Consider the following 12,106-nt stretch of genomic DNA (forward strand, 5'->3'; position numbering starts at 1 on the left):
CTTTCTACTATTGATTTTGCGTCTTCTTCCTTTCTTCTTTTCAAAACGTAAAGGATTCTTAAAGTCATAAGTCAGTTAATTATCATTTGCTAGTGATAAAATGAACTAGAAATTGCTTTAAATTGCACATTAGAGTCATCTAATACAAAAATAATAACTTTTTAACAAACATTGAACATTTCGTAAGGTATATATAAGATTTGATTAAAAAAAATCTCATTGTTATGTATGTATCTGTCTTAAATGTCACTTGAGAAAATTCACAAATTTTCTTCCAGAAATTTCGGAAGGATGAAGAATGAGGTATTATATATATAAATCATATAACCTCTTCAGCACTCGAATGATCTAGAATTGTTTTATAACATCATCATCACACAAATGATCTAGAATTGTTTTGGTTAAAATAATATTAAGTTAACATGTACCTATGTACCCGTCTCTGATCATTTTCTCTAAGTTTCAACCACTTCAATGCCCTATCCCAAATCGAAGGGGGGCAAGAATTTCCTAGCAACTTACCTTATTTTTTGTTGGCAGTATAGCAACTTACCTTATTTGGGAAGCTTAATAATAGCAAGCAAGCCCCATCAACTCCAAAACAAACCAAAATAGATATTTTCATCAATCTCCTAACTTTGGAGACAAATCCAAAGGCGTTACCACTTGGAGTCAGCGGTGGCCAATCAATTTTGGTTTTTTTTTTTTAAATAAAAAAAAAAAATCCTTGACTCACCCTCTCTGTTATGTTTGAAAACAAAAATGGGTGATGGAAAATCAACACCATATTTGCAGTGACGGGTTTTGTGGACGATTTGTCAAAGCAGAAGAAGGTTCTCTATATTGGGTCTTGGTGATTTTTGATTTCAGTCTATATAATCTCTGTTCAACGAGCAAATATAGCTAGCTCTACCGGCAGAGCTAATTAGCTGAGAGAGAGAGAGAGCGATGGGAAGGGAGAGAGAGAGTTTTGTGTGTCAAGGAGAAGAAATGCCTTAAATGCGAGTTGGTTGATGTGGTTTTCTTTTGTTTATCTTAAGGGCTAAGCATACCTATCCTTCTTCCTCTTGCTTGGGTTCTTCCTCTTTATATATATATATAAAGGGTTTAAATTCATATGCTTTAAACATCACCACCAACATCTGAGCTATAACCCAAAATCCCTTTTAAAACTCTGCAATTTCTGACCACCCAGCTATGGATTTTATAGCGCACCCATCTCGTTTCTCGTCCTCCTTTTCCTATTCCTTTGGAAATATCTTCGAGAGGGTTAAAGATTTTTGCAACTTTGCGGTTTCTGCGATTATTGGGAACGTTTTCTCTGCGATCTTCACCTTCTTCTTTGCTTTGGGTGAGTTTTTATGGTCTCTCTGTTTGTCTCATTTTGCTTTTTTGAGAAGCGCTTATTCTCCTGGTTTGTTTTGTTCTGTTTGTTCATTGTCTTTCTTGATCAAAGTTTTTGTCTTTCTTGGCTGATGGGTTAATGGATGTTGTTCGTTGATCTGGTTCTGTTTTGATGACATGGGTTTTGCAATGAATTGGATTTGGGTTCTTGAATCATTGATATCTGCACCCAATATCAAATCATCAATTGGGCCTCTGTTGCTTTAGCAGAGGAATTCAATTTCTTGCATTAGAATTTGCAGTTTCTCATAAAGAAACGAAAATTCGTTTGGATGCATATGCCATTGTCTTGTTGAATTCTAGCTTTGATTAGAGTGTAAACCTTTCCCTTAGAAGCAAAGGGGTTCTTGGCCTTTACATTCTACCAAAATCTGGAATTTTAGATCTTTGGAAGATGAGCGCTTTTTCGCAGTTAAGAATTTTTTGGTGTTGCTCGCATTCTAACCCAAGGAAATGACATTTTTGTGTGCAGTGGGCACCTTGTTGGGAGCTATGACCGGAGCTTTGATAGGACAAGAAACCGAGAGCGGATTTGTTAGGGGTGCTGCTGTTGGAGCAATCTCAGGAGCTGTTTTCTCCATTGAAGTGTTTGAATCATCCCTTATTCTATGGCAATCAGATGAATCCGGAATTGGGTGTCTTCTCTACTTGGTGAGCAATTAAGCTTTGGTCCCCATCATTTATACTGTTAGGTGCTACTGGCAAATGTTAGCTCTTTGAGCTGTAATTTGAGCAGAAATGTCATTCTTAGAGTCCTAATTCATGTTTTGCCATAAATTATGCAGATTGATGTCATTGCGAGTCTCCTAAGTGGTAGATTAGTCCGCGAGCGAATCGGTCCAGCCATGTTGAGTGCAGTGCAAAGTCAGGTAATTTTATAGTGGATACTAGTTTTTATTTGAGACATCAACTCACAAAGGCACATTCATTTGCTTACTCTTCCATTTCTTTTGTGCTTAACCAGATGGTTGCTGTTGAATCAAGCTTTGAAGAGATTCCTAACATCTTTGACACCGGTGGGGCCAAAGGATTGCCCGGAGATTCAGTTGAAAAGATCCCAAAGATAATCATCACTGGCAACAATAATGTGGATGCTTCTGGAGATAAAGTCTCATGTTCAGTTTGCCTTCAGGTTATAAAAGCTTAAAACCCTTTTGTTTCTTTCTTCAAAACTGCGGTTAATTTTGAAGCTCGGTTATTGACATTGTGAATTTTAACATTTTGTCAGGACTTTCAGCTTGGAGAGACAGTCAGAAGTTTACCACAATGCCATCACATGTTTCACCTGCCATGTATAGATAAGTGGCTCCTGAGGCATGGCTCTTGCCCACTTTGCAGAAGGGATCTGTGATGATGTCCTGTAAATTAAACGAAATGAGTAAAGTTCTTTCATTGATTATACAAATTTTGTACCACTTTTCGTCTATATTGTTGTTTCACCAGGCTGCTCCGGTAGTGTTCTTCATGCTACATTGTGAGTTCATGTATAAAAGTTTTGATTATGATAGTTTTTACTGCACAGAAAGCCCTTCTTTCCTAGTACCCTTGTACGTATTTATACTGGAAACATTATTGGTACGGTTGTGAGGGCATTTATATTTCAATCTAGATAGTGTTATCATAATGGCATACCTACAAAAAGGGTTCTACTGAACAATAATTTTGAAAAGAAGAATGGAAAATGAATGGAACGTACACAGATTTTTCATTTCAGCACACATTTAGGTCTCGTTTGGTTTATGCATTAATTATTTCCCGCAAGCATGAAGCATGGGAAAATGACTCCCCTACAAGGGGAGAAATTTAAACCTTTCTTTTCTTGTGTTTTCTGTTCTTTTTCTTGTGAGATTGAATCATTTTCATTCTACGAATCAAATCACTTCGGATGTGATTCCCCCGATGTGGTTCCCGATGTGATTCGTGATCCTCCTGACCAGTGGTTGTTCTTGAGCATGGTGGGATGCAATGCTATGCATGATCAGCATAAGCATCAGACATGTTGTGCATGCCACTATGCAACTAGATAAGTGAAACAATCTTATCCAGAAATCCAGAATTCCACTTTAAACTCAGAATCCAATTGGAGCTTTATTAAACTTCAAGTAACATAACGAAGAAATGCCCCTACTCTATTTCATAGTGTGAGGAGTGCAATTATTCTTGCTCTCCTGGTGCAAGTAATTGAGATTTTGGTTGGCTCCACAATGGAGATATTTTGTTTTGAATTTTGATGATAGAACCATGGCATCTGGTAGGTAGGAACATAATTTCACATAAGAAAAAGCTTGATCTTTTATACGTTTTGTGTGTATTGTTTCTATCGCTTCTAATTTTTCTTCTAAGCAATAACTTTATTGAAAAACATACTTGTGTCTATACTTATGCCCACATCGGTGTGGTCGGGAGTCACTTCGGGACATCTTGTTTGTACCAGCGTTGTAGGCTCACATCCTAATGGTATAAATTTTTCGAAAACTATTTGAACATAGAATCGGAGATCATGAGTTTGAATCTCTGCCAATCAATCGTGCCGGGGAAGGGGGAAGGAGTACGGCGGGCAATCTCGCAATAATGTGCCTCCTCCTGAGTGTGCTGGGCTATGAACTGTTAACTCTAAGCCATCTCTGTCGATAAATCGACAGTTCGAACTTCGGAGTACGTTTCGTGTGTATTCTTTACAAACCGGTAATTTGTCGGCCCGGTTCAATTTAAGCCTCTCCAACAACACTTCAAACCCAACCCCTCTCTACGACTCTACCTTAAAGAAATTTAACAACAAGAATATACGATGGTCCTCTTCCCTATAAGAAATTCAAAACTTGTATAAAAGCATGGGCAAGATAACAAGCAAGGACAAAAATTTCTAACCAGACAATCAAGTAGGTTAACACAGCTAGTTCTCTCTGCTTTTCCCAGAGTTATATTAGATTTTATCCCATCCTTGAAAGACCGGACCTGTAAAGTTAATTCTGACTCAAGTCAGTGAACCATATTGTACTTTGCAGCAAACCAGCGCAAGAATACTGTATTAAACTAACTCAACCAGTCACCACTGAGATGGGTAAATTATATATTCCATGAGATTCCTAGGATTATGAGGATTAGTTATTTGATTGCACAGTACGAAAAGGCTAGGGTGAAGCCATTAACGCAAAGCATGAATATCTCGTAGTCATGGAGCAATTATCTAAACGACTAAACCCAACTGCAGAAAATAAATAAAGATCGATGAATGCAGTAGCAAGTAGTACAGAGAGAGCTCAAGATCTTCAGCTACCACGTACATGAATAATTTAGATTCATCATCGATCTCCTTCGGGGCCATTACAGTAATGGAGTAGTGCGAGATCTGCGGCAGCTTTTATTTCTTGCAGAGCACAAGTACTCGGCTTAGGTAAGGGTAGTTGATCTATTTATAAGATTCATGGGCCTACTGATGTAGGGTTTTATATACTTTTCTAGTTTTCTGTGTAACAGTAACATGAGATATATGGATTGACACGTGAACATAAAACATAGAGACTATCGAATTCATACTTTTTTTTTTCTTGGGCTCGAATAACGAGTTATTACGTAAGATCGTAACATATTAATTTTATTCATCACATACTTATTTTATTGTTCATTTCTGTTTGAGATAATTCATTGAACACATTATATTACGTGAGTGTGTTTAAGCTCCTCCCTTATTATCTTTTGGGCCTATCTTAACATTCTTCATTCATTTTAACTTGCAATGAATGCTTTTTTGTTCACAATTAATTACAGTTACATGGTGTAATTTCAACTTCTCCATAGTCTTTTTCGATGGTGAAATAAATCAAAAATGCCACACCTACAATTGTCCTAGTCAAAAGTCAAAACAACTGAGATCGATCTGCCAAGCGAAATAGATCACACTCTATGATCAAGTAGTATCACTTCACATTTTCTGAGTCTCCCACCACAAATTTGGAGAAGTTAAAAGGGAAAGGGATTTCGATTTCTTCCTTTCCCAATTTCGTGTGATTCATATTCTGAAGGTTAAATCATGTGATCCTCTCACATGCTGTGGTTTCCAAATTAATGAGACGTTTGCCTTCAACTTTAGGCAATCAATCAATCACCTGCAGCATATAAACCATTGCAGGCATATATGTATATATTAGATATGGTCAAAGACTCGAAGTAAATATAATTTTATGAACGTGCACGGGATTTGAATTGGAGGTCCCGAATGATTGGAATATATGAACGGCCAGCTTCTATTTCATCTTCCAACTATAAAAATTGATGAATGTTGTACTAGTTCCGTTAGGAAATAAATCCCTCACCACGCAAGTACTAATACTAGAGACGGAAAGAAGAAACAACCAAGTCAAGAAAACAACAATTTAATGAGGTTCGGCAAAAATTCATGCCTATGTCATCGGAAAGCTTTCATGCATCTTTACTATGAGAGAGAATGACATAAATACAAAATTACACCGCTCAACTTAATACCCAACCTAAGCCCTTTGCATCCAAGGTTTCAAATTTCGGTTTCGGTTTCGATTTCGGTACTTCAAATTTAAGGAAATTTCGGAGAAAGTTTCGATTTCGGTGGAAATTTCGGTTAAAAATAAAGAAATCACATTAATTGCATGTATAAAATGATATTTTTGATTGAAACTTTTACATAGACTAACTAACCTATAATAAACCTATTTACAATGTAAACTCTCTAAAATTATACATAAATAATAGAATTGTGATATTTAATATGGACGAGACGACGAGTAATTAACTAAAACTGTAGTAAGTTGCTAAACACTATCTATAATTCTATATGTAATTATAAATGTTATGTATATTGATAATGTGAATGTGATTTACTTTTTTTTTGATGGCTGGAACCCAGTGGGAGGCTTGGCCATCACGCCTTTTTCACTAATAAATATTAGAAAAATACAACCGGGGGGGGGGGGACGTAATACCAAAACCCCGTAAATCAAAATAAACAAGAGTACAACAAAAGCAATATAAAGTATTAGTAATAAGAGCTACTACGATGTGGTTCGATCCATGTGGTTGAACTGCTCCCATTTAGTATCATACAATACTGCTCCCAAGTACATGAATTTTGGAAATGATTTTGGTACTTCATCACATGGGTAATGTATGTGTGTTGATCTCTTCCCACATGCAATCCATATATCGGAAATTGTGGAATTACCCAATATGCTGTTTCATTGTATGAAGCATGCGACATTTGAGACGAAGAATGATCAAAAAGGCCATATGTGCTTCCACCTTGTGAGCTTGATCCAATTCCGTAAGTACTTTCTGAGGTAGAACTCATTTCATGATGAGGATAATGAGAATGGAATGGGTTAGGGTTATCACTATATTGAGTTCCTATGTCCATTAAGCCAAGACTTGAAGAAAGTGATTCAAACTCATTTAGAGACAAATGGCTATCGCGTCTTCCTTGTGTATCCCTAGCTCTAGAATTGTATTCACGATTTGCATCAGGATAAGTAATATGATCATCACTACTATATTGGTTGTAGTGCCATGATTTGCCACTCCCCCTGTCATTTCCATAATTCGCCTCACGATTAGTGTCGTCATAACTACTATTGTCACACGAGTTATCACGTGTACTACCACCATACGCATGATATCTGCTACCACCACCAGTATTACCACCATCACCATCATCATCATCATGATCATCAATTGATTTTTCACTAGTGCCTCTTGATAATTTATAACCACTTCCATCACTTTCATCAGAATGATCTGTTACTTCTTTCTTCATTACCTTATCCACATCAAGTCCCATTCCACGAGCATGAGTTACTATATTTGGATCTGGATTTCCTGCTGCATCATCTAAATGTAAAGGTCGAACCCAATGGTATATTGGATCAGCAGTTTCCTTCGCACCTATATCTGCAGCTATATTGAATAGGTCTAAATAACTGGTCTCCGCAACTCTATCTGCAGCGGCTTTTGCATCTCGCAATTGTAGCTTCATGTTGTAATAACAATACACAATTTTCTCGAGTTTGTTATGTGCCAGACGATTTCTTTGCTTTGTATGGATAAGAGCAAATGTGCTCCAATTTCGCTCGCAAGCAGAAGATGATGTGGTTTGAGATAGGATCTTCATTGCCAATTTACGAAGTGTAGGTGCATCACCCCCATACATGTTCCACCATTCATATGAAGTCATTGCTTTCCTTGCAGCAATGGCAGCTGGTCTTCCAAATCCGTATGATGAGTCTCTAAAGCTTATAATCTGCATGAGAAAGAATTATGAATGTTCGTAAATGAAAATAACAATTAATCAAATCTAGAAAATTTACCTCATTTCCGAATTGTGCGATGCCTATGGAGTTTGGGTCTAACTTTGCAAAAACTGAGTGAAGGGCGTCTAGTAGCTCTGGATCATCACCAATTCCTTCACTATACTGGAACATTGGATTCAAATAATAAGCTGCTGCATGTAATGGATGACACAATTGCTTAAACCATCTATCGTTGATGATTTTTCTGACCCAAACTGTATTCCTGACTTCTTCCAGCTTTGTTCTCACCTTCTTAAATAAATCATACAGCATTGGCATTGTCGGGTTAACCTCTGTGTCAACTATTCGAAGAACACCGTATAATGGCTCGTAAATAGAAATCACTGCTTGCACATTGTCCCAAAACATGTTTTCAAGAACGAGTTCCTCTATATGTCTTCCCTCCTTGCTTCGACTATATTTGCTAGTAACCCAGTCATCACAAGTAAACAATTGTTTAAGTCCAGCCTTCTTTTGGAAAAGGCTTTGAAGAGAAATGTAATTAGTGGCAAACCGTTTTGGTCCTGGTCGAATCAAATCACCATTACATATTTTTCTCATAAGAGCAAGCACCCATCCGTGATTGTAGATATATACAGTCACGAGTCTAGCAATAGTAATCACATCACTTACCTTTTTCTTTTTACCAATATCTTCAAACATTAAGTCGATGCAGTGTGCAGCACATGGAGTCCAATAGAAGTTATAACGTTCCGATAATGTTTTACCAGCCTTCACAAATGCTGAGCCATTATCGGTACATATTTGAACCACATTCTCCTTCCCCACTTCATCAATGACATCTTTAAATAGCTTGGCAAGGTATTTGTGCTCCCTTATATCACTTGATGCATTGACAGACTTCAAAAACACAGTCTTACCCTTACAGTAAACCATGAAGTTGATAACTTGCATTCTTGTTGGACCGGACCACCCATCAGCCATTATGGTGCAGCCATATGTTTTCCACATTTTTCTTTGGCTATTTATATATTAAGTTATTTCTTTATGTTCCACGGCCAAATATTTGTTCATTATCTGAAACGAACTTGGCGGAGGAACATTTGGACACTCTTGTGCTCCAATTATCATGTTTTTGTACTCATGAGATTCCGCTTTGTATGCAGGGACATTGGTATATATGAAAAACTTCCCACATACTCGACCAAGCTTCTCCTTGAGGCTTCCCATTGACATGGAGTCAATGATGCTATTTTGTTTTGCAGCATTGGATTTCTAGAGTGACTGTGGGAATGAAGCTTGAGGTTGGTCTCCATGCTCTTGTCGTACACTTTTTGATCTATCAAATTTTGGTTGGCTTCGACTTGTCCCTCCAGGCCCTGAAACACCTCTACTTATACCTTGCTCCCTTTCCCATTCTGATTGTCTTGATGCTCTCATAGCAGCTTTATAATCACGAGGATCTACATCATGCTGACCTACAAAACCTTCATCTTCATCTTCAGAGTTCAATTGTTGTGATAACCCTGATCGCAATTCTTCTCAAGTATCACGGATTATTGAATCCTTTTGATATTTTGCAGTACATTTTCTCCTCATCCATTCTTTTACTAATTTTTGAACTTCTGGTGGCACCTTATCACAAACTCGTGTATTCTTGGCAGAATCTAATCCAGTCAAGTGGAACTTAAATCGAGTGATACCACCACTCTTTATGACCGTATTACAAAACTTGCATACTGTACCTTTAGTTTGGCCTTGATATGGAAAAGCATAATTCCAAGTTGGGTCTTTTTTGCTCCCCACAGGGTCAGAACTTGCCATTATGTAAAAAACTAGACAACTACAAAAAACAAACTAAAATTTATGAACAAATTATTTCTACTAAAGTGTTCTCATTACGTTTAAAATTATTATCTTAATTTGTATTCATATTGTAGTTACCTATTGAAACTAATTGAAGAACACATCTTGACAATTTATGTATGGAATATAGGTAGGCACTAAATAAGATTAATATCTTTGATTGTTTCTAACTTCCTACATCCATTAAATTATCTATTGAGTGCTGACTACAATATTTTATCTACTGAGTGATACTAAATAGTTTCATAAATTACAAAAACATGATTACTAGACATTTTCATAAATAATAAATCTCATAACAAGGGAACAATTTAAAATATAATTACCTTTTCGTATATATAAATCATGCAACCAACAATATATATAAATTTCAACATACCTTGTAGAGCTTAAAATCAACCAAGCTTGTTATTGTATTGAGTCTTCAACTCTTTTTCTCTGCTCCAGCTCGCATCTCTTCCAATTCTTCACAGTCTTTGCTTTCTCTATTTTGTTTACGGCTTGTTTTGTGAATTTAGTGATCAGAAGTTATAGGAGAGACGAGAGAGTGATAAATATAGCCATATAGGTAGATTTAGAATTATTGTGAAGTACTGTGTGAAGTGTGAACAAACATGACTTGATGGGTTTTTGGGTGTATCCAGCCATGATTGCAAATAGAATCATGATGTGGTTGGAGACTTGGAGCATGAGTGCTTTGGTAGCAGATAAAAGCAAAGAGGTACTATGGCCTCATTCAAACTTTGTTGTGAGAAAACTGAACTCCAAGCCTACGAAAAAGTTAAAAGACATCATTATGGTCATGGTGGTCAAAAAGCCATAGAAACCAAGATACTTCCTCCATCCTCCCACGCACTAAGAAAATACTAGTAAAAAGAACAGTAAAGCCTTCAACATACCTTGTTAATTAATAATTATATGGTGGATGATAGAAAGAGAGCTTCTGTGTTATGAAGGAGGATTGAAAAGAAAAAAAAAATCAAAATTTCATATTTTGTCAGCTAAAAGTCGAAAACTGTGAAATACGAATTTAACAGAAATTTCAGAGAAATTTCGGACAAAATTTCGGTTTGAATTTTTAAATATATTTTCTGTGTGTAGATTCGCGGAAATGTACGGAAAATTTCTGTAAATTTCAGGAAACTCCTGACGGAAATGATATAGCATATGAATTTCGTTTCGGTACTTCAAATTTACGGAAATTTCGGCAGTTTCGGAGAAACTTAAAACCTTGTTTGCATCCAATTAGGTATCCCTTTTACACCATCTCTCAATCCTAGAAACAACTAGATGTGTTACCCTCTGTCCCTCTTATAAACAAACATTATTTTAAAACTAAAACAAAGGGAAAACCGGAAAAAGGGGATAGAAGAGATGGAAAAGTTTCATCTTTATTTTGTGTTCTTGAAGACAAAATGAATATCACAAAATTGAATGGGGTGGCGTGAGAAGAAAGTTAGGTGTGATAACAAATACTAAAGAAAGAAAAGAGTAGTTTTTGTATTATTAATAAACAAAAAAAAAAAGGATGATTTTATGAGATAAAAAGAGATATATCATTAATAGAGGCCAAAACTGCGTATTACATCAACTTCACAACTTGAATCATGTCTCTAGACCAAGCAAATAAAGACCTGATTAACACCACTCATTAAGTCTACTAAGCTCGTTTATTAAATGAGCCTATAAGGAAGAAAACAACCTAAATAGCTAGATATATAGTTAAAATTTAATTGTAGGCTACAGAAACTAAACCGTAAATTAAGCAAAGGCTGAGGCCCAAAGGGACCCAAACCTTAGCCCAATTCAATGCAACAAGATTAGCCCATTGAAAAACCTTAAGCACCCTAGCAAACCTATCGTTGCCACCATCACCAAGACATACAACATTTTCCCTAGAGGTGGGTAGAAAACCGACTTGAGCAGGAAATCGATCAGATCGGTAACCGAACCGATGGCTTTGTGATCGAAAGTTTTCAGAACCGGACCAAACCGGATGTGAACCGGGTTGACCTCGGTTTGCATTATTAAACCGACCGGTTTAAACCGGACCAAACCGAAATATAAATAATTACATTTTAAATTTTTATATATATATTTTTTTATACCTGTTTTCATATTATTGGTGTGGAACACAATCTCTAAGTGGGCTAAACCTCACCAGATCACACAACCTATAGAAAATCCTAAAGAGCTAATCGAGCGGCCTCATTTCCACCTCTCTCTCTTAAACACTCAGCCTCCGCCTCTCTCTCAAAAAACCCTAACCTCTATTCGAAACCCTAACCACCTCTCTCTCAATCACTTGTTGCGTTCGCCTAGTCGCCCTAAAGCCGAAAACTTGTCGGATCTCGCTCTCGCCGTCTCGCTCTTCCTAATCGGGTCGTCTTCTCTCTCTTTTCAATTTATTTATTTATTTTGTGTCTTGATCTTAGGGACTTAGGGTTCTGATGTAGGGATTTCGAACAATGTTGTGTGTGTTTTCATGTTTTGATTGTTAATGTTTGGTGCTCTAATGTTTAGGATTTCAAACAGGGTTCTGATGTAGGGATTTCGAACAA

General features: G+C 36.8%; 2 protein-coding genes across 2 annotated transcripts; one reads left to right on the forward strand and one right to left on the reverse strand.

Annotated features, from left to right (window-relative positions):
* The first annotated feature begins 785 nt into the window (after nucleotides 1–785).
* Nucleotides 786–3,033, forward strand: LOC112190381 (NEP1-interacting protein 1). The gene is made up of 5 exons (XM_024329818.2): nucleotides 786–1,351; nucleotides 1,877–2,055; nucleotides 2,190–2,273; nucleotides 2,369–2,536; nucleotides 2,633–3,033. The coding sequence occupies exons 1-5, from the start codon at nucleotides 1,198–1,200 to the stop codon at nucleotides 2,753–2,755; spliced, it is 708 nt and encodes a 235-aa protein (XP_024185586.1). The 5' UTR covers nucleotides 786–1,197; the 3' UTR covers nucleotides 2,756–3,033.
* Nucleotides 3,034–6,349: 3,316 nt separating this feature from the next.
* On the reverse strand, nucleotides 6,350–10,038 carry LOC112190797. Its single transcript, XM_024330270.2, has 3 exons — nucleotides 9,925–10,038; nucleotides 7,737–9,522; nucleotides 6,350–7,669 (listed from the first exon to the last, which is right to left on the reverse strand). Exons 2-3 carry the CDS (start codon nucleotides 8,688–8,690, stop codon nucleotides 6,413–6,415), a joined length of 2,211 nt encoding a protein of 736 aa, XP_024186038.1. The 5' UTR covers nucleotides 8,691–9,522; nucleotides 9,925–10,038; the 3' UTR covers nucleotides 6,350–6,412.
* Between the last annotated feature and the right edge of the window lie 2,068 nt (nucleotides 10,039–12,106).

Source organism: Rosa chinensis, chromosome 2 (assembly GCF_002994745.2).
Source record: "Rosa chinensis cultivar Old Blush chromosome 2, RchiOBHm-V2, whole genome shotgun sequence".
In the NCBI taxonomy this organism is placed as follows: Eukaryota; Viridiplantae; Streptophyta; class Magnoliopsida; order Rosales; family Rosaceae; genus Rosa; species Rosa chinensis.

Excerpts from the sequence above, each read along its gene's own strand:
- LOC112190797 (XM_024330270.2), bottom strand. The coding sequence starts at position 8,690 with ATGTGGAAAACATATGGCTGCACCATAATGGCTGATGGGTGGTCCGGT. Across the intron at positions 7,670-7,736 it reads TCGCACAATTCGGAAATGAG|ATTATAAGCTTTAGAGACTC; the intron begins GTAAATTTTCTA and ends TTTCTCATGCAG.
- LOC112190381 (XM_024329818.2), top strand. The coding sequence starts at position 1,198 with ATGGATTTTATAGCGCACCCATCTCGTTTCTCGTCCTCCTTTTCCTAT. Across the intron at positions 1,352-1,876 it reads CACCTTCTTCTTTGCTTTGG|TGGGCACCTTGTTGGGAGCT; the intron begins GTGAGTTTTTAT and ends TTTTGTGTGCAG. Across the intron at positions 2,274-2,368 it reads TGAGTGCAGTGCAAAGTCAG|ATGGTTGCTGTTGAATCAAG; the intron begins GTAATTTTATAG and ends GTGCTTAACCAG.